The sequence below is a fragment of the Astyanax mexicanus genome, chromosome 9 (genome assembly GCF_023375975.1).
Source record: "Astyanax mexicanus isolate ESR-SI-001 chromosome 9, AstMex3_surface, whole genome shotgun sequence".
In the NCBI taxonomy this organism is placed as follows: domain Eukaryota; kingdom Metazoa; phylum Chordata; class Actinopteri; order Characiformes; family Acestrorhamphidae; genus Astyanax; species Astyanax mexicanus.
The window spans coordinates 4,493,211-4,514,789 of record NC_064416.1 but is presented as its reverse complement, the minus strand read 5'-3'; the positions used below and the strand labels follow the sequence as shown (position 1 = coordinate 4,514,789).

Genomic DNA, 21,579 nt, shown 5'->3' with positions numbered 1-21,579 from the left:
CCTACCCATCATGTTTCTATAAAGTTAAATAATTAATTTTAGTGCTTAAAATGTACTTATGTGTAAGGAATGTCAGTGATTGTACTATGACATTGTGTCTCTTGAGTAGACAAGATACACTATAATGCAATGATAAATAAAGCTAAATCAGCTTTATATGAGCTGGGATACTATCAGATCAATCCTTGAGGACTTGCTCATTAGCCAAATATCAGACCCTCACCTTGTACTTTTCCTCCTCCTACAGACTAAGTTGAGTGTAAACTGTGCGAGTGAGACATTTACCCATCTCCAATTGCGCATCTGTCCCCAGCACTTTGTGTAATGCAGTACTGTTACAAATGAACAATTAATCTATAGTAAAATTTGTAGTCGACAAATTTAAATAATCAACATTGTCGAGTGTATCAACTTATCGTTGCAGCCCCAGTCTTCAGGAGTTTATTAAAGATAGTGAGAGATTCTCCTGATCTGGTAGTAGAAGGTAGTTAGTTAGAGGTGTTAGGAGAGTAAGAGCTCTTTGAAGAGCTCTGTCTTCAGGAGTTTATTAAAGATAGTGAGAGATTCTCCTGATCTGGTAGTAGAAGGTAGTTAGTTAGAGGTGTTAGGAGAGTAAGAGCTCTTTGAAGAGCTCTGTCTTCAGGAGTTTATTAAAGATAGTGAGAGATTCTCCTGATCTGGTAGTAGAAGGTAGTTAGTTAGAGGTGTTAGGAGAGTAAGAGCTCTTTGAAGAGCTCTGTCTTCAGGAGTTTATTAAAGATAGTGAGAGATTCTCCTGATCTGGTAGTAGAAGGTAGTTAGTTAGAGGTGTTAGGAGAGTAAGAGCTCTTTGAAGAGCTCTGTCTTCAGGAGTTTATTAAAGATAGTGAGAGATTCTCCTGATCTGGTAGTAGAAGGTAGTTAGTTAGAGGTGTTAGGAGAGTAAGAGCTCTTTGAAGAGCTCTGTCTTCAGGAGTTGATTAAAGATAGTGAGAGACACTCCTGATTTGGTAGTTAGTTAGAGGTGTTAGGAGAGTAGGTGCTCTTTGAAGAGCTCTGTCTTCAGGAGTTTATTAAAGATAGCGAGAGATTCTCCTGATCTGGTAGTGGAAGGCAGTTAGTTCCATTGGGGAACTCTGTATGAGAACAGTCTGGATTGCTTTGTGTGAATGTTTGTTTGGTAAAGCGAGGCGACGTTCATTGGAGGAGCGCAGCGGCCGGGAGGTAGCGTAAGCCTTCAGGAGTGATCAGTGCAGGTAGGAAGGAGCTGTTCTGTCATCACCTTGTAGGCGATTGTAAGTGTTTTGAATTTGATGCGAGCATCAACTGGTAGCCAATGGAGCTCAATGAGCAGCGGGGTGACATGTGCCCATTTTGGTTGGTTGAAGACCAGACGTGCTGCTGCATTCTGGATCATTTGGAGTGGTTTTACTACACAGGCCGGGAGGAACGTTAGTATGGGATTGCAGTAGTCGAGGCGTGAGATGAACCACTGCTTGTACCAGGAGTTGGGTGGCCTGTTGCATCAAACAGTCAGATCAATCTGATGTTATACAGCACAAAGCAGCAGGATCGAGAAACTGAGGCTACATGGTGCGTGGTACATGGAAAGCTGGTCATCAACCATAACACCCAGGTTCCTACAGCAACCTTTTTTTAGAGAGAGATCAATGAGTCAATGGTTATAGTGAACTTGTGTTTGATAGATGGTTTTGCTGTTAGAACCAGAAGTTCAGTCTTGGAAAGGTTTAACTGGAGGTGATACTCCTTCATCCATGAGGATATATCTGAGAGGCACTGTGATATCTGTGCAGAGATTGAAGCATTTTCAAGAGAGAGGTGGTATGTATGGAATTGTGCTTTTAAAACAGTAGTTTTAAACATCACACTGACAGCAGTTACAGTAACGTCTGTGCGTCTACCCTGCTCATTTCTCCTCACTGCGCCCACGCTGCCACTTCCTGTACCAGTGTCGCAATCTCACTGAGGAGTTTAACCCCTAAACAGGCCAGGATTTTTGTCAATTGTCTGCCTGACTTTACACCACTAAATCTTGAGGATTTCTATTTAAGCAGAGGTGGAAAAGGTACTAAAAAATTGTAATTAAGTAAAAGTGCCTTTACTTTGCTAAAATTCTACTCAAGTAAAAGTAAAAGTACCCATCTAAAAATCTACTTGAGTAAAAATAAAAAAGTACTCAATTTAAAATGTACTTAGAGTAAAAGTTACATAGTTACTTTTATTTATTTGATGTAACAAAAAAGTACAAATTATAAATTAAATAATTATTAAATTAAATAATTTGGACCTTTCAGGCAGTATTTGTTAAGAACAAGTGGCACCGGTTCCCTTGAGCCGCGCCACAGACTCCAGGCTACACAGCGCCCCTCCCGCTAACCGTAATAAACACTTCTGGGAAAAGTTCAGCTGCACTGCCATGGAGAACAAAACTAATTTTTTTTATTCAGATAATTAGGGTTTTATTTTTACTCAGTAACTGGGAGTTTTCCAATGTAGCAAAGTAAATTACTTGTGTCAAAATGAACTTGAGTAAAAGTAAAATTACTTATTTTTAAAACTACTTTACGTATTAAACCTACTCAATTACAGTAATGTGAGTAAATGTAATTAGTTACTTTCGACCTCTGTATATAAGCATTACATAAAAAGCTTTCATGTTTGATAAGGAACGTTACTGAAATCATAACTGTAATTGCAATAGAAAGTATAGAAAAAATAGTAAATTAAATCTGAAACTGTCAAAATATAATAAATAAAATCATAAAATTGTCTCGTTTCTGAGTTTCGTTTTAAACTTAATACAAATCCTGAACACAAATCAAACAGTTAATTTCCTCCAAACCTTTAGTTTCATTATATTTGTCTAGTTTTATGTCTATTTTTAAACCTGCAGCATTTGGGTTGATTTCTGTTACTGATCTGAAATTATTTAGTGGAGTAAAGAAAAAACAGGCAGCTTCTCCAAGTGTCCTGTAGGAGATTTCAAATACCTCAAATTTTCAGAGTGTAAAAAAGTTATTTTACTGCAGAAAAAAGAAGTGTCCTGTAGTGCTGTATGTTTAGGGTCATTGTCTTGCTGGAAGGTGAATCTCCTTCCCAGTCTCAAGTCTTTTTTCAGCCTCCAGCAGGTTTAAATAGAAGTACAATTACGTTAGCAGATGTTCATCATGTTCTTCAGAATTTGATAGCTTTCACAACTGTAATCAAATCTGTTTCTTTCTGATAGGACATTCTTCTGCCAATATGCAACTCCCTCCCTTCTCTTCTTTCACTTTCATTCTTATCTGTTCAGATTAGAGATGGGGTGAAGGGGTGTCTGGGTTGGTGGTGCTTTCTGGAGCGAGGGTTGCCTACATTTTTTTCCATCAAACTTATTTATTAACTTATTCTGAGCTAAAAGAAATGTCAATAAAAATGTAAAACTTATATATTATATAGATGTATTCAACACAGAGGGATCTATTTTAAGCGTTTATTTATTTAGTAATTGTTGATGATTATAAAGCTTACAGCCAATGAAAACCCAACAATCATTGTCTCAGAAAATTGGAATATTATATTATAAGACCAATTGGTACTTTTGGCAGTGTGGGCAGTGTGCCAAGTCCTGCTGGAAAATGAAATCCGCATCTCCAAAATTTTTGACTTGATCCCAGTTATCACGTATGTGTATATGTATATATATATATATGTGTATATATATATATATATATATATATATATATATATATATATATATATATATATATATATATATATATATAATGTGTATATAATATATGTATATGTGATAAAAAGTATATATATATTTATTTATTTATTTATTTATTTATTTATTTATTTATATTTTTTTATATAATTTATATAAAATTGTTTTTTTGTTTTACTGTTTACTACGTAATTCCATATGTGTCTCTTAACCGTTTTCATATCTTTAATATTATTCTAAATACATTTCGAAAATACATTGAATAAAAAGGGAAAAGGTGTTATTAAGTGCTGGTGAAAAGCACATGACCACAGAAGAAATGTATACAATCATACTCCCACACACACTGCAACACACACACACACTGCAACACACACACTCAGCACGACATTAGTCAGAACACAGAAAGTGCTGTCCTGGGAGATGACTAAAGCTAATGAAGCGCTCATCATTTTCCCTTAGCTTCAGCCTGACTCCGCCCCCTGGGCCGAGCCCAAGCTGTTTTAGATGGGAGAGACCAAGACGAGCTCCAGACGCTCTCAGAAATCAGAGGTTCACTCCTACCTCCTCACCCGCCTGCACTCCCCGTCCAAGACTCTGCACTGGTCTCAGCACCCTGCATGAGGTTCTGGAGCTGGATCCAGAAGAACCAATGCCAGATCCATCAGTGCTGATGAGTCTGATCTGCTTCCAGATCCAGATTCCAGATTTTGACCATTGGCGTCTTACGTTTTTGGCTTTTTCTGATCATTCTTGACCAGTTCTTCTGTAGATTCCCGTCTTCTTCATGTAAGTGGAGTCTTCCCAACAATTATCTCACATTTCAGCATCTTCTCGCCTCTTTAAACCACCATTCCTCCTCAATGCTGACCGAATCGTTTGGCTTGATGGGATCGGACGTTCGAGATCTGAGCACCCTGCTGCCCGCCGTGCCCGCAGTGCCCACCGTGCCAGGGACCAACAGCAGTGCCCCTCAATGGGGTCCGATTATGGACTTTCACCCCGGGGCCTTGCCCTCACACTCCTTCATCAAGCAGGAGCCCGGCTGGGGGCTCCCCGACGTTCACGATGACCCGCACTGTGGCCTCGGAGCCTTCACCGTACACTTCTCAGGCCAGCTAACCACACCGGCCGGCTGCCGGCACGGAAACTACCCAGATCCACCGCCCAGTCAGAGCCGAGCGTTCCCCGGTGGACCTTATCAGACTCAGAGTCAGGGTGAGTGACCTCCTGTTTAAAACCGTGGTTAGGTTCCAGTCAGTGCCCACAGTGCCCACGCTGTTACATATAATCCACATAAGGAAAAGGAAAAAAAAATGAGAGCACTTCAGTTTTTGAATCAGTTTCTGAATCAGTTTCTCTGATTTTGCTATTTATAGGTTTATGTTTGAGTAAAATGAACATTGTTGTTTTATTCTATAAACAACAGACAACATTTCTCCCAAATTCCAAATAAAAATATTGTAATTTAAAGCATTTATTTACAGAAATTGAGAAACGGCTGAAATAACAAAAAAGATGCAGAGCTTTCAGACCTCAAATAATACAAAGAAAACAAGTTCATATTCATAAAGTTTTAAGAGATCAGAAATCAATATTTGGTGGAATAACCCTGGTTTTTAATCACAGTTTTTATGCATCTTGGCATCATGTTCTCCTCCACCAGTCTTACACACTGCTTTTGGATAACTTTATGCTGCTTTACACCTGGTGCAGAAATTCAAGCAGTTCAGTTTGGTGGTTTGATGGCTTGTGATCATCCATCTTCCTCTTGATTATATTCCAGAGGTTTTCAACTTGGTAAAATCAAAGAAACTCATCATTTTAAAGTGCTCTCTTATATTGTAATGTGTTCAATAAAATGTTTGCTAATTTTTGTGTTTTTGACAAATAAAATGTATTTTTTTCCTACATTGTAAATGTTAAATACTGAAGTGATCCAGCGTATGAAGGAACACATAAGGAATCATGTACCGTAGTAACTTAAGTGTGTTAAACAAACCAAAATACTGGGGTGCTGTTAAACTTACCCTGTGCAACAGAGATAACCCCTTGATTAGTGCCAGTTTCTTCATTATCAAAGTTTTTGATGGTCTTTGTGGTGACTGCACTTGAGGATGCTTTCAAATTCTTGAAATTCTTCTTTTTGGATTGACTGACCTTCATTTTTTCTTAACCCTCCTGTTATGTTATGGGTCAAATTTAACCGTTTTAAAGTTTAATGATCTAGGAAAAACAGTTAAAAGTATTTTAACGTGTATTTTTTTTAATGAAAAAAGAGTGAATTATCCTAATTAAAGCATTGCCTGTTAGAGGTAATGAAAACTATTGCAATAAATATTGATAGAATGATTAGTATAGTAGTTAGTAATGAAATATATACACTGCTGGCTGGGATGTTTTTGGTTTTAGACGTCAAATTGGCCCAGAAACACTTGCTGTTCTTGACAAATGAACAAAAGGGTAAAAGTATTTATTTCTTTATTTAGTTGAGTAGTTGTTGCTTCTCATAATCTGGATTCGAACATTACTCAAATATTCACTATTCACTGTATACCTGTAACTCTACCTCTTCACTTCTTTACTTTAACTGATGCTCTCAAACACTTTATTAAGAGACAAGAAATTCAAGTAATTAACTCTTGATGAGTTCAGCACAGCTGTTAACTGAAAGCCTGAATTCCAGGTGACTCTACCTCATAAAACTGACTGAGAAAATCCAGCATAGGTGTGTAAAGCTGTCTAATCTAAACATGTAAAATATAAAACATATTCTGGTTTAATTCAAATATTTTTGTTTCGTAAATAATTTTATATAATTTTCTTTGTAGTTTGGATAAATTTAGTATTAATCTACAATACAGAATGCATTTTAAATAATGAAAAAACTTTTGACTGATACTGTACTTTACAGTAAGTACCAGTACTTTAATACAATTACAAATAGCATGAAAAGTGGCAGCAAACCATCATATTAGACCACATTTTCCAGACTGAATCAACATTAAACTAATTATCTGTAATATAGAGTGAATTAGCCTTAAATACAGCTCTGAAAAAAATCCATCAAACCAAGCTGACCTGTTTGAATTTTTGCACCAGGAGTAAATGCATAAGTGTCAGTAAAAACACTTATGCAAAAGCAGTGTGTAAGACTGGTGGAGGAGAACATGATGCCAAGATGCATGAAAACTGTGATTAAAACCAGGGTTATTCCACCAAATATTGATTATTTCTGAACTCTTAAAACTTTATGAGTATGAACTTGTTTTCTTTGCATTATTTGAGGTCTGAAAGCTCTGCATCTTTTTTGTTATTTCAGCCATTTCTCATTTTCTTCAAATAAATGCTCTAAATGACTATTTTTATTTGAATATTTTATAAAGTAATGTTAATAAGAATGAATGGTCAGTTCTTCATGCATCATTACCGTTCTGTAAAGCACAGTTCTGACACACTCTTCCAGTAGATCTGCAGCACAGGGAGATTTCAGCATTGCAACATCAGCCTCTGCATGACCTTTATTATCACTGTATTTATAAAGAGGATAAATCATACAGTCTACATTACACACTCTCCTGAGAGCTCTGGAGGAGATAAACACATTAGAAACACATTAGCAATAAAGTGAGTAGTGATGGATGATATGGGCAGAATTATTTCTTCATTTTAGTCTAAACGATTAAAATTACGATAATTCTAATATTGATAGAAATAGAATAAAAACCACCACCTGTGGTGTATCATAATATTTAATATTTCAACCATACACAATGTTTAATTTTTAACATTCTGCTTTTTAAATGCTCTTTCATGCAGAATACAGTGATTTTAATTCTGTTTCTGCTGAATTTCATCCAATTTAAAGGATTTTAACACTCTCAATAATGATATGTTCAGTAAGGTCAGTGTCCTTAAAGCACTCTTGATATCCTTGATATGCTTATTAAATAAACACTACACTGAAATATATAAACAGCTCCAGAAAACAATTGAGACCAATTCAAACTGAATTGCTTGAATTTTTGCACCAGGTGTAAAGGCATAAAGTTATCCAAAAGCAGTGTGTAAGACTGGAAAGCATGATACCAAGATGCATGAATAAATATCAGGGTTATTCCACCAAATATTGATTTCTGAACTCAAAACATTAGTATTATTGTTTTTTGAGGTCTGAAAGATTTGCATCTTTTTCCTTATTTTGTAAATTAATGCTCTAAATGACAATATTTTTATTTGGGATTTGGGAGAAATTTTGTCTGTAGTTTATAGAACAAAACATCAATATTCATTTTGCTCAAACATAAACCTATAAATAGTAAATAGTGATACTTATATTGCTGTCAACTCAAAACAGCTAGTTTTAAATCTCCATTTTTGCCATTTTCGATAATATCGCAGAAATGCTGTAGTCATTATTTAGTGCTTTGCCACATACGCTGTATCACTGTGTAACACTGTAAGATTAGCTAATGCACAGATTTCAGCATCAGCTCAGAACGTGCCGTGACCTCATTTTGAACTTCTGAACTTACTGACATCTCTCACACATCTTCACACGTATCTAACTTAGTGCTGGGCGTATACCAGTTCATCTGTTATACTGGAGGGGAAATTTTAAAACTGATATGCTATTTTACGCGGATAAAAAAAAAACACTCATACAGTGGGGAACAGCAGCAGGAGCTCCTCAGATAAAGTGCATTTTTCACATAATGCCATATCGTTAGAGCTGCTGCAGAACGCTGTGTAGAACAGCACCACCAAAGCAGATACAGCTAGCTAGCTAACACTAGCCAGTTAGCATAACAAAAGCTATTGCACTGGAGTGACAGTAGCTCAGCTCTGTGGAGTTAAGACATGAGAAACATGAGAACAGCACTTTATCTGAGGAGCTCCTGCTGCAGTTCCTCACTATATGAGTGTTTTTATCCAAGTAAAATAGAAAAACAACAGCAAATAGCCATTATTCGATCCACAGCTTGGAGAAAAGTTCTTCTCGTCCCCCAGACAAGCTCTGAATCAGTCCTGGGTGCAGAATCATTTAAATACTGCAGCTTGATGGATAATCTTTAATGCACACTGAACTGAATTTATTTGTTAACTGAAGAAAGAAGAAAATTGTGGCTGATTGATATTAAACTTATGTGCAATAGAGCGTCTGAGAAATATCTACCTCTTAAGCTCCAAGCCTATTTTTACCATTTTCCGCCTGAAATTACATACTCACATTTGAAGGCTTATCACTCCAATATTAAATAACTTGGAGTCAATTCTATGAATTAATATTACTTAGAAGCCTTTACACAATTCATTTAAAGCATTTTAATTATTCAATTGAACATGTAATGGCCAAAATATGGTAAAAACCAGGACATTTTTTAGGCGCTTTTCAGATTTTCTATTTTATTTTTTTATTTTCAATCACATAAAATGAACTATTTATATGGAACAAGGGTTTTGACATTTTAAACTGCTACCTATTACTGTTTAGGAATTATAGTGATTTGAACCAGTAATGGTCTTTTCTTTCTCCAAAGGACTGGAAGTGGGGGGAGTGACTTTAGGTAAATACAGGACCAAACCTGAGCATTTTTCAACTCTGAACACGCGCTGCAACGCGCTCTTTCAGCTCTAATTCAGGGACCGTACATCCTACAGTAAAACGGAGCACAGTTTCGGAATCCGGAGAGCCAGACGGTTCGAATGGTGTATAACATGTCCGCATTCGATCAAATATGGACGTCCGATAAACGGACATATGAAAATTATGATTTAATATTTTCATAACCAAGGCATATTTCGCCCTAAATGTTTAATTTCTGAAAGGAGATACAGCTAAATAGGCTAGAAAAGCAGAGATTCTAAGCTTTAAAATGGTATATTGGGTGTCTATATTGAACCTATAACTATTCATAAACACAGCCAGATATTAAATATCATATTTTTCTGGGCGTGTTAAGAGGTTAAGTACTTAAACATTAAGTATTTTAGGTCCATTTATAGTGTTTATGGAACTAGTTAAAATATTTTGTTTTGTAAAGAAAGTGTTAAAATTGTTGGCGTATCTGTTTTTAAGGAATATTTTTTATATTCTTCAGCTCTTTTTCTGCTAAAAAGTCTGATTTCCGCATATATTGTGTAATTTTGTGGGAGAAAGTAAACCCAATAGTAATCAAAGCTAGGCCTGTCACAATAACTGTTTTGAATGTATGATATATTGACCCGGAATTTATTGAGATAATCAATATAATTGTCAATTTAAGATCGTTTTATCATTTTATTCCACTAAAATAATGATATAATATAATAATATAATTAGACAGTTCAAAAAAGCTTAGAGTAGTCAACCTTTTAAAGAATTTTTCAGAAATTTAAATTGAAAAACTACATTTATTAAAAACATCCTAATAGGATTAAAATTAAATTAAATAACACTGCTGCGTTTTTAAACTAATTAAACAATTTTTTTTTATATATAATTATCATGACAGGCAGGCTCAAATCTTTTATAAATAAAATCATAAATAATAAATATTGCGTTTAAAATATAAGTTGTCATATAGTTTCACATTAATGACACTCCCTGATAAGTAAAATTATTAAGGTTGTGTCCATTTATTGTAAGTCATGATAACGTAATTATAGTGACAAGTGTAATCAAAGCCTTAATATTTTTATTTTAAGTCTAATTGTTTTATTTTTCAGATAATATGTACTCCTAACAGTACAGCAAGTCAAAAACCTACAGTGATATATCATCAGAATCTGGAAAAATACCATGATATACCGTCCAGCACTAATCTAAGTGTTTTATTATTTCCTCCTACATCCCGAATATATATTTCACTCATAACTTTAATCCTGCTGATGAGTAGTGTGGGTTTATTGGTCTCTAGTGTCCTGCAGACGATAAGCAGAGTAAGAATCATATTTCTCTAGTTTCTGTTTTTCAGTGTTTTCTGAGAATTATTATGAAAGTGTTTCTGTGTAGGGGAGGGGTTTATCTGTGTTTATCCTGCTGACTTGCTGTAGAGCTGCTGTGTGAACTGTACTGGATGTGTGTGGAATAATGACGTACGTTAGAAATGAAAGAATTTGATATACTATGTAAACACTGTAGAAGTTTCAAAACATATCATTTACTTCCCTCCAGTTTCTGCTGTAATTCTGATTGGTTGAGGGATCACCTGACATTATATTCTTCTCCTAATATTCCTGTTCAACTAAACATCTCAACATGTCAGAAATCTCCCAACTGAATTGATCAAAAAATTATTTTCTTTATTCTTTATTTGTTTATCAGTAGTATACTAGAGCATCTAAAAAAAATAGAATATCATTGAAAGGTTTCTTTATTTCAGTAATTCAGTTGGAAATGTGAAACTCATATGTTATATAGATGTATTAAACACAGAGTGATCTATTTTAAGGGTTTATTTCAGCCAATAAAAACCCACAAATCAGGTCAAGACAGTGCAGTTTTGTTTTCCCAGAAAATCTTACAGCACTTCATGCTTTTATACAACTTTTATAGAGATGCGGATTTCATTTTCCAGCAGGACTTGACACACTGCCAAAAGTACCAATGAGTATTATATAATAATCACATTTTTTGAGACACTGATTGTCAGTGGAAGTCAATCTAAAAGTTTTTATTCCGAGTCATTTTGGAGCATTTCTATTGGTCCATTCATCATGAAATTTCGATAAATCATAAAGCACAAGTTTCAGATTCATAGAATGTCAAAAATTAAAAAATGTAAAAATATATAAAGATACATAGAGAGATAGGAGATAAAGAATCACATTTGTTAAAGAGATGTGTAAGTGTAAACAGCCTTTAACACACCAGTTTGTAGAGAGGACTGGAGTAATTGTTTAATTTGAGGCCGTTTTTAACACCTCAAATTATTTTTACTGACTATTTTTAACTATTATTTTAAACTATTTTTAACAAATTATATTTAACTATTTGTTACCGAGACCCGCTAAAGATTAGTTTGTGGTGAGAATGTGATCTGGTCTCAGATCAGACCCAACTATCAAATATATAACCCTTTTATTAGGGCTGAACGGCTGCTGTTCAGGTGCAGTTTAACCTGATTTATTACCCTGATAATTACTACAGCTATGAACAAGTGTCGTTTCTGCTGCTGCTCCATGTAAGAAGTTTACACGCTGAACGCTGTATGTGCAACGCTCACTGCTCACTTCCACATGACTCTGTTTACTATGCGAACGTCTGCGCTCCACATCCCATTGAAAACAGTGCGTTCAGCATTAAAGCAACTTTACGCTGCACAAGTACTTTCTTGTTCCCGCTCCAGACAGCTCTGACCAATCAGTGGAGATGACATGCTTGTTTGGTTTGTTAGTGGTGTGTTTTGGTGCGTTTTGGTTTTTGCCTGTGTGAAAACAAACCAAACTGAGGGTGAAATGCACCAAATTAACAAATCCATCAACTGAAATATCAGTTAAAGGGTTTTAAGTTTTCTCCACCAGTGGCCTTGAGTATCAAACCCACAACCCTGTGATTAATAACTCAGCTTTAGTGTGTGTTTGTGTGGTTTTTTAATGCATTTCTGAGGTATTTTGAGCATTTATTTGTTTAATTTTGACTATAAACCACAGCAGAAGTCTGGTGTGTTGAATACTCGTGAGCCGGGCTGTTTGTTGTGTGAGGGTTTCTGAGTTTTGAGAGGTTCAGAGCTGGTTCTGGCTGCTGTGGTGGAATCAGGATTTAGTAACTGATGTTTTTTTTTTTAATTATTTAAATCTGCTGTTTTGAGCCATGATGAAAAATGCCAACTTTCCACTCATCCAGGAAATCCTCCATCAGGGGTCAGTCCTTAAACCAGCGTAATATCTATAACACACTCTTTGCATTCTCTCTTTTTGTCTCTGTCTCTCTCACTCTCTTTCTATCCTTCTGTCTCTATTTTCTCTGTCTCTCGCTCTTTCTCATACTGTCTCTCTCTTTCTGTCTCTCTATTTCTTTCTCTTTATTTCTTTCTCTTTCTGTCTCTCTCGTTCTCTGTCTCACTCTTTCTTTTTGTCTATCTTTCTGTCTCTGTCTCTCTGTCTCTCTCTGTCTTTTTCTCTCTCTCTCTCTTTCTCTGTCTCTTTTTCTCTGTCTCTCTATATCTCTCTTTGTTTCTCTCTCTCTCTCTCTCTGTGTCTCTTTTTCTCTGTCTCTCTCACTGTCTTTCTCTCTGTCTCTCTGTCTCTCAATTTTCAATTTCAATTTCAATTTAAAATAGCTTTATTGGCATGCATTGCAATTAACAACTTTTGTCAACAACTATCTGTCTCTTTTTCTCTCTCATTCTGTCTCTTTTTCTCTCTCATTCGGTCTCTCTCTCTCTTTCTCTCTGTCTATTTCTTTCTCTCTATTTTTTTCTCTTTTTGTCTCTCTCGTTCTCTGTCTCTCTGTCTTTTTGGCTTTTGTTTTTGCCTACTTACATTTTTCAGATTATCAAACTAACTTTGATCTCAAACAAATATAAAAAGCACTTTCTTGATGATCTCCAGAACTTTGGGTAATTTTTTTTTAACTGATGTGATAAAAGTAGAACTTTTTGAAAGGTGTGTCTCCCGTTACATCTGGCATTAAACTAACACATAATTTCAGAAAAAATCCTCCAATGTGTCTGAATTATAATATATATTATTCCTACTTTATTTTTACCCAGACCTCCTCTTAAACTCTCTCTCTCTTCTTCCTCAGCAGGTCTGGACGGTGCTCAGAGTTATGGACACACTCCTTCTCACCATTCTCCTCCTTTCCCCTGTTCACACCCCTTCAAACACGAGGACACCATGTCTCCACAAAGCACCATGGGTAAGCACTCGATCCTGACACACTGCTGGAGGAGTGGAGTGTGTTCCCGCTAACAGTCTTTTTCATGCCTTCCACCTGCACTGTTTAAAAAATAATACTTGTGAATATATCTACTGTATTTTTGGCACTATAAGGGGCACTTAAAATCTTTAAATTTTCCTAAAAATCAACAGTGAACGTTATAATCTGGTGCTCCTTATGTATGAATTCTACCAGTCAGGTATTAAGGAGCAGTAAAGCCACTCCACTGAAGTACAGAGTTATACAGGAGTTTCAGTCAAGTTTCTCCAGCACTAAGGCTGGGTGCAGCAGCATTAGCATTAGTAGCTAACCTCAGCGCTAGCTCTTTTGCCATTCAAAGTTGAGCATACTGGGCTGTAGTCTTTACAGCGTGAACAAGCAGATCAGTTTCCCCTGCTGAGAAGCGTTGGACACATCCAGGTAGCTGCACTGTTAAAATAGCAATCCGCCAAAGTCCGAGCTCACCTGACTCTCTAATTGGTTTATTCCAGACTGTCACTGATTGGTGGAAACTTCACACTAGACCTTGAGCAGTTTGGACTGTGTGTCTCTCCACTCTTCCTCCAGACTCTGCTCCCTTGATTTCCTTTAAATGAAATGTAAAATTTACTGATGATCAGTGATGGTTTGGAGAGTCATGTCATCTGCTGGTGTTGATCCACTGTGATTTATTATCAAGTCTAAAGTCAGTGCAGTTTTGTTTTCCCACAAAATCTTACAGCACTTCATATCTTACAGCTTCCCTCTGCTGAAAACAACTTTTATGGAGATGCGGATTTCATTTTCCAGCAGGACTTGGCACACTGCCCACACTGCCAATTGTACCAATTGGCCTTATATCATTTTAAAATTTTCTGAGACACTGATTTTTGAGTTTTCATTGGCTGTAAGCCATAATGATCAACGATAAAAGAAATAAACACTTTAAATAGATCACTCTGTGTTTAATACATCTATAATATATAGACATTAGAGATTCTGAGGCCTCTCTGAGTGCTGCTGAGTAGGTTGGAGTTGAGGCTGTGGTCATGTTCGGGTCTTGGCGGTGGTGTTTTATGAGCTGAGAGATCGCGGGGTTGTTTGGATAACTGCAGTGAGGAGAAGCCCACACTCTGCTATCTGCTCCCCAAAGAACAATCCGTTAGTCCCCCCGTTAAAAGCTTTGTTTCACAAGTAAACAGGAAGTGAGGAGTAGGAGATCGGGGAAATGTGATAAAGTTATGTTTTCTTTTCTTAGAATCTACAAACCTGAAACATGAAGGGGTCGAGTATCATGCTACTGCTTGGACTCTGCTTGGTTGTAGAAGCTTTAAAAAGATTGTTACCAACTGTAGTCTGCAACCTTTCCCATAAACCTGTTTTAAAAGCAATAGAAAATGTGAGTTCTTAGATAATTACCAATAACTGCTGGTTTTGATTAAATAAATAGATTTTAACAATTTGTTAAATAAAATGTGATCAGTCAAGGTGATAATACTGGACCACTTCTAAATACAACAAGAATAAGTGTACAGCAATTACTGAACTCTTTCTTTCTCTCTCTTTTCTTTATTTTCATGACTATTTATATTGTAGATTCTCACTGAAGGCATAAAAACTATGAATCAACACATGTGGAGTTTTTTCAAAGGTGAAATAACTGAAAACATGTTTTATATTCTAGTTTGTTCAAAATAGCCACCCTTTGCTCTGATTACTGCTTTGCACACTCTTGGCATCATTCTCTCAATGATCTTCAAGAGGTGGCCACCTGAACTGGTGGTTTTCCAACAGTTTTGAAGGAAGGAGTTGCCAGAGGTGTTTATTAGCACTTGTTGCTCCTTTGCCTTCTTCACTCTGTGCTCCAGCTCACCCCAAACCATCTGGATTGGGTTCAGGTCCGGTGACTGTGGAGGTTCAGCTCATTTTTTGTTAAGTACATAAAACTCCACATGTGTTCATTCATAGTTTTGATGAATTAAAAAAGAGAAGGTCTGTACTGTATCAATACAGTTGGTATCCATCCAACAACTGAAACAGACAATTCCTGAGTTGATACATTGGGCCCTACATTAGTGATCTATAGGCAAGCTGTCTTTGCTATTGTAACGATGGGAAAAGTAGTTTGGGCGTAAGATAAAATAAACCAGTTAGCATGTCAATTGCCATTCCCTTTAAGGAGTCAGGGTTCGGCAATTAAGTTTGGCTGCAGGCAAGATATTTTCCAAGCTATTACGTGGTGGAACACAAAATGAAGTGTAATGGGATGTAGTGCTACAGACTAGTAGCTCTTTGGCCCAGAGGGTTGTTGAACCCAATTGCAGGACAGTTGATCTCAAAGCAGGTAAACCCAAGAAAAAAAAAAAAAATTAAATAAACACACCGCTCATCACGCGGGATCAAACCCGGCTAGTGAATTGGGACACGGCCGGGGAAAAAACGCCCTTATAAGGAGATAGGGAGCCCAAGAACGGGCTTAAAAAGACCCACCATTAGTATTAAAAGCTTTCTTTTCTTTACAGGTGATCAGCAGTACCCAGCTCCACCCCCTGTCTACGGTTGCCACGCCCCCACCGATGGACAGGCTCTCCTTTTGCGAAATGCTTACAACAGGTACTCGACCTGATGATGATCTCTGATAATGATATTCCTGGATATCAACACAAATATATCTCTGTATTTATGTATGAACAGTTTATATTACATTATTACTTTCTTAATAATTGATAATATAAGTTCTGTACATTTAATTTGGGACATTTCAGTGAATAGAATCGCTCCAGTTCTCTGATTTAGGCTAATTTACTGTACAAAAAGCAGCCAGCAGAGTTTAGGTTACAACTTCCAGTATACATCTTCACTGACAGCCTCACAGACTTGTTGAACGTTTGGATGTTTGTTGGATTTTTGGATGTTTGTTGGACGGTTGGATATTTGGACATTTGGATGTTTGGACGTTTGTTGGATGTTTGTTGCACGTTTGGATGTTTGTTGGACGTTTGGGTGTTTGGATGTTTGTTGGACGGATGTTTAAACATTTGGATGTTTGTTGGATGTTTGGACGATTGTTGGATGTTTGTTGCATGTTTGGATGTTTGTTGGCTGTTTCTTGGATGTTTGGATATTTGTTGAATGTTTGGACGTTTGTTGAATGTTTGGATGTTTGTTGGACGTTTGAATGTTCGGACGTTTGGATGTTTGCTGGATGTTTGGATGTTTGTTGGATGTTTGGACATTTGGATGTTTGTTGGATGTTTGGACATTTGGATGTTTGTTGGATGTTTGGATGTTTGTTGGATGTTTGGATGTTTGTTAGACGTTTGGATGTTTGTTGGACGGTTGGATATTTGGACATTTGGATGTTTGGACGTTTGTTGGATGTTTGTTGCACGTTTGGATGTTTGTTGGACGTTTGGGTGTTTGGATGTTTGTTGGACGGATGTTTAAACATTTGGATGTTTGTTGGATGTTTGGACGATTGTTGGATGTTTGTTGCATGTTTGGATGTTTGTTGGCTGTTTGTTGGATGTTTGGATATTTGTTGAATGTTTGGACGTTTGTTGAATGTTTGGATGTTTGTTGGACGTTTGAATGTTCGGACGTTTGGATGTTTGCTGGATGTTTGGATGTTTGTTGGATGTTTGGACATTTGGATGTTTGTTGGATGTTTGGATGTATGTTGGATGTTTGTTGGACGTTTGGACATTTGTTAGACATTTGGATGTTTATTGGACGTTTAAATGTTTGGATGTTTGTTGGATGTTTGGATGTTTGTTGGATGTTTGGATGTTTGTTGGACGTTTGGACATTTGTTGGACGTTTGGATGTTTGTTGGATGTTTGTTGGATATTTGGATGTTTGTTGGACGTTTGGACGTTTGGATGTTTGTTGGACGTTTGGATGTACAGTAGCTTACTGTATGTTACTAACTGTTGTCTGTCTCGCTGCCTCATAGTGCTGTCAGCCAATCAGAAGCGATATGTTTGCATGTATGAAATCCTATTGTTTCTCCCCGCCCACTCCTCCACCGGACTAAAGCAGTGTTATACCGGATCACCGGAGCACTTTTTTCACAAAAACCAGCTCACATGGCATTTATTCATTTATACTAAAGACACAACTAGACATTTATAATTAATGAAAAAACTCGTTTACAGTGTAGTAGAATTGTGATTGTTTGATGCAGTTCAGCTGTGTAGCTCTGTGTGTCTCACAAACATCCAGTATGTATTCTGCGGGGATCCGGGATGTGTGTGTAGAGGTGAAGAGCAGCACAGCAGCTCTCAGCAGGCCAAAATACACTCAGCATGATCTACAGCCCGGCTCCTCCTCCTGCCCTGCCTTCCCCAGAGATCAGGAACCCAGATCAGGGAAAGACAGAGGGACGGACAGGAGTGGAGGCAGAGAGAGGGGGATTATCAGGATTAGAGGAGAGAGAGAAAGAGAGAGAGGAAGGGTAGAAAAACAGAGGGATACTGAAGATGAAGATGAAGGAGATGATGAAGGAGGTCAGTGTGACTCTGGGAGAACGCAGGAGAGCAGAACGCTGGATCTGAAGTCAGTCAGAGTGTTTCATTAGCGCTGCACTGATGAGCTCGCATTCCTCAAATACTGTTCTCATGTTTGGAGAGAAGAAGATCACGGAGAACCCAAAATAACGGAACTAGGATAGATAAGGATGAGCCATGCCTTCACACCATCACATCCCTCTTTTACTGCAAGCATGGTGGATCTGATACTACAGTTTAACCAATGTTTAACCGAATTATACTCCAGTTTAGAGCTGGACAATCATTTAATTCATAAAACCTATAGATTTTCTCTAAAATCGTCAGCGTGCCTTATAATCTGCATCGCCTTATGTATAAATTCTACCAGTCAGGTATTAAGAAGCAGTAAAGCCTTTTCACAAAAGTACAGAGTTATACAGGAGTTTCTGTGAAGTTTCTCCAGCACTAAGGCTGGAGCAGTATTAGCATTAGCTGCTAATAACAGTGCTAGCTCTTTTGCAGTGCAAAGTTCAGAAACATGCACATCAGGCAGCATTTACTAGCACTAGCACACTTACTTTGTCGCTTAAAATGCGCCTTATAATCTGGTGTGCCTTATGTATGAAAATAGACCAGATAATAGTAGTTTATTGATGGTGCGCCTCATAATCCAGTGCTCTTTATAGTCTCTTAAATATGGTAGTCCAATGTTAAGCTGAGTTAAAGGCAAATCCATTTCTAAAGCTCAGTTTTTAAAAGCAATATATGTTTTTTTTTTTTTTCGGTTTGTAAACAATATACTAATATATATATATATTTTTTCCCTTCAAGGCTCTGACAGTTTACTGCTATTTTTTTAACACTGTAATTTGTACCATTTCTAATTGACTAGACCTGAATTTAAATGAGTTTAAATGGCAAAAATAATGGGCAAAAAATGGGGGTGTTCTAAAACTTTTGACCAGTAGTGTATGCCCATTCAGAAGAAAAAACAACAACAACAAAAAAAAAACATGAAAAAAAAAACAAAACATTGAATTAGAAGGTGTATCCAAACTTTTGACTGGTACTGAACATTTTGCTATTTTTATTTTCATAATGAATGGACCAATATGAATGCTCCAAAATTACTTTTACAAAATACTTTTGGGAGAAAGAAGGTTTTTGAGTGACACAATTGTTGTTGGTTTTTATTCTATTGCCATATAAAGGTCGCATTTATAAATTTAAATAAAATAATTGTGTTAAAAAATGTGGACTTATTAAAGTTTTGTCCGCAAATTAAACCTAATACATACAGTAAACACTGATAAATTATTATATTTCGTTTTTTTTTTGCCAAACTGTTTCCATTTGTACTAGAGAGAAAGGTGCAAGGTCCCTTTAAGAGAATGGCATTCCCTGTTAATAACCAGCAATTAGTGAAAGCTCTCAGCCAATCAGAGCACTGCAGTAATTAAGGGCTTGTGGAAGGGGTTGAGCAGCTAATTGCTCCAGTGCTGAGCTGCTGCTGGAAGAACTGTACAGACCTGTTAGCTAAGGCTGCTGTTTTTTTGTGAGCGTTTGTGACAAAAAAGTAAGTTAATTTGTTTATATTGGAATTATTAAGTTGTAATTTGTGTAATGTTCATTAGTTATAGCATATATTTTTTGTTAATTACTGTTTCGGACCAGAAGTGTCAAGTAATGTACATATAGAGTACAAACGCTTCATTACTATACTTCAGTAGAAATGTAGTTTATCTATATTTTACTGCAGTAATTATTTTACATTTTCACACAATTATCTGAACTTTCTACTCCTTTCATTTGAATAAAAACAGCCTCGTTACTCCTATTTCATTTCAGCTGGTTTTTATTCCAGCTTCTCATCGTTCAATAAAACCCCTATCCAGATAAATCTCTCCATCCAGATAGAGTGAATCTGATTGTGATTGGATGTAGAGAAGTATAAACATATACCATTCAGACGTATGTAGTCTAGTATGAAGATGATCCGTGTAGAGATTTAAGAGAACTCCAGACAAACTCCAGTCCAACTAAACTTCTTTAATATATTTACATTCTACTGTATGTATAATATACAAAATACATTAATTTACAATGGGACATATATGCAGCTAAAACACTAGGGAACAGCCTAGTGCAAAATCCCAAATTATATTACATTTTAATATTTTAACATTATAGTCATTATAGCTTTTAGTAAAATGTGTTTTAGGGAGGGGGGGGTAGTGCACTATAGGACTCTGTGGGCGTGGCCTAAGCTTTTGTTCTTAATGGCTTTATTTTTTCTCCTTACATTACTTTTACTTTTATACTTTAAGTAGTTTTGAAATCAGTACTTTTACAATACTTTTACTTAAAGACTAAAAAAAGCTTGAGTTGATACTTCTGTAACTTCTACAGAAATCTTTTATTAAACCCTAGTATCTATGCTATCTATTCTACCTACTGAGTAATGAATGGAGATACATTTTTCACAGCTTTTGGTACAGTGAGAATACAACTACAGAGCTTAAAAAATGCCTGGTTTTGAGGTATTTTGAGTTTTTTTTTTTTTTAAGGTATTTTGTGGTATTTGAAAACAGTACACACTGTTTCACCCTTACACACAGAAAACACACCCTCTTATTGGCCAGTTCAGCACAGATTATCTTCTGCACTCTGAGTAATTCACACTGCTACCCTCCACCCCTCCCGGCACAGTGATATCACAGCTCCACCGCACTGTACCAGGCACTGTGCAGCTCCACCGCCCAGAGATCCTGCAGACCAGCTGATCAGTTAAATAGAGCTTCACTCTGCTTAATAAAGTCTCCCATACTGCCAGATGTACACTGTGAGGTTTTAGTCCAATAAAAAAAATATATATATATATATATATATATTGCTAATTTTTTTACACGGCCAATCACCCAACCCACTTACTAGTGATGCTCCAACACACCAGGAGGGTGAAGGCTACACCTCCTCTGATACATGTAAAGTCTCCTCTTTATTCATTTGCATAAATTAATCAAAGCCCACCCTATAGTTGTGCAGAATTACAGTTAATAAAAAAAAAACTGCATTTTTTTTTCTGTAAATACAACCAAAGGAGATGTTACCAACCTAAACATGTTTCTCCACATTACATTTACTGTTTTTAGAGAAAAAATAGGCGTGAAATGTCTGAATTATAAACATATATGACAAAAAAACTGATCAGTCATCATCTAATATTTAAGATAATATAACAACAGATTTGGTTATTATTATCATATTATGTATTGGCATGTCAATTCCGTTTTATACTTACATTTTCTCCACTCTTAAAAAAAAAAAAAAAAAAAACCTCTGTATAGTTTGTGTTTTTAATTTTGTCTACTCAAAGCACTTCTTTCGATGGTGTCCTTTTATTAAAATAATGTAACTTTAGAGTCTGTTACCAGAACAAGACATTACCCAAAAGTCGTTTTTATTGCATTACATTGTTATTGTTGTGATTCATTGCTCTCATTACTTACGTCGAGTGTAAAGCTGGCGTTATGCTG

The 21,579-nt window shown here is 36.4% G+C and overlaps 1 protein-coding gene across 3 annotated transcripts in view; it reads left to right on the top strand.

Annotated features, from left to right (window-relative positions):
* Nucleotides 1-3,980: 3,980 nt before the first annotated feature.
* wt1b (WT1 transcription factor b) overlaps nucleotides 3,981-21,579 on the top strand; it is a 43,058-nt gene continuing 25,459 nt past the window's right edge. Inside the window, exons 1-3 of one of the 3 annotated variants that reach the window (XM_049483773.1) lie at nucleotides 3,981-4,927; nucleotides 13,440-13,553; nucleotides 16,076-16,166. In XM_049483773.1, coding sequence (XP_049339730.1) covers nucleotides 4,573-4,927; nucleotides 13,440-13,553; nucleotides 16,076-16,166 — 560 coding nt within the window. In that variant the 5' untranslated portion in view covers nucleotides 3,981-4,572. The remainder of the gene's footprint in view (nucleotides 4,928-13,439; nucleotides 13,554-16,075; nucleotides 16,167-21,579) is intronic. The other 2 variants (XM_049483771.1, XM_049483772.1) reach the window with 2 other exon arrangements.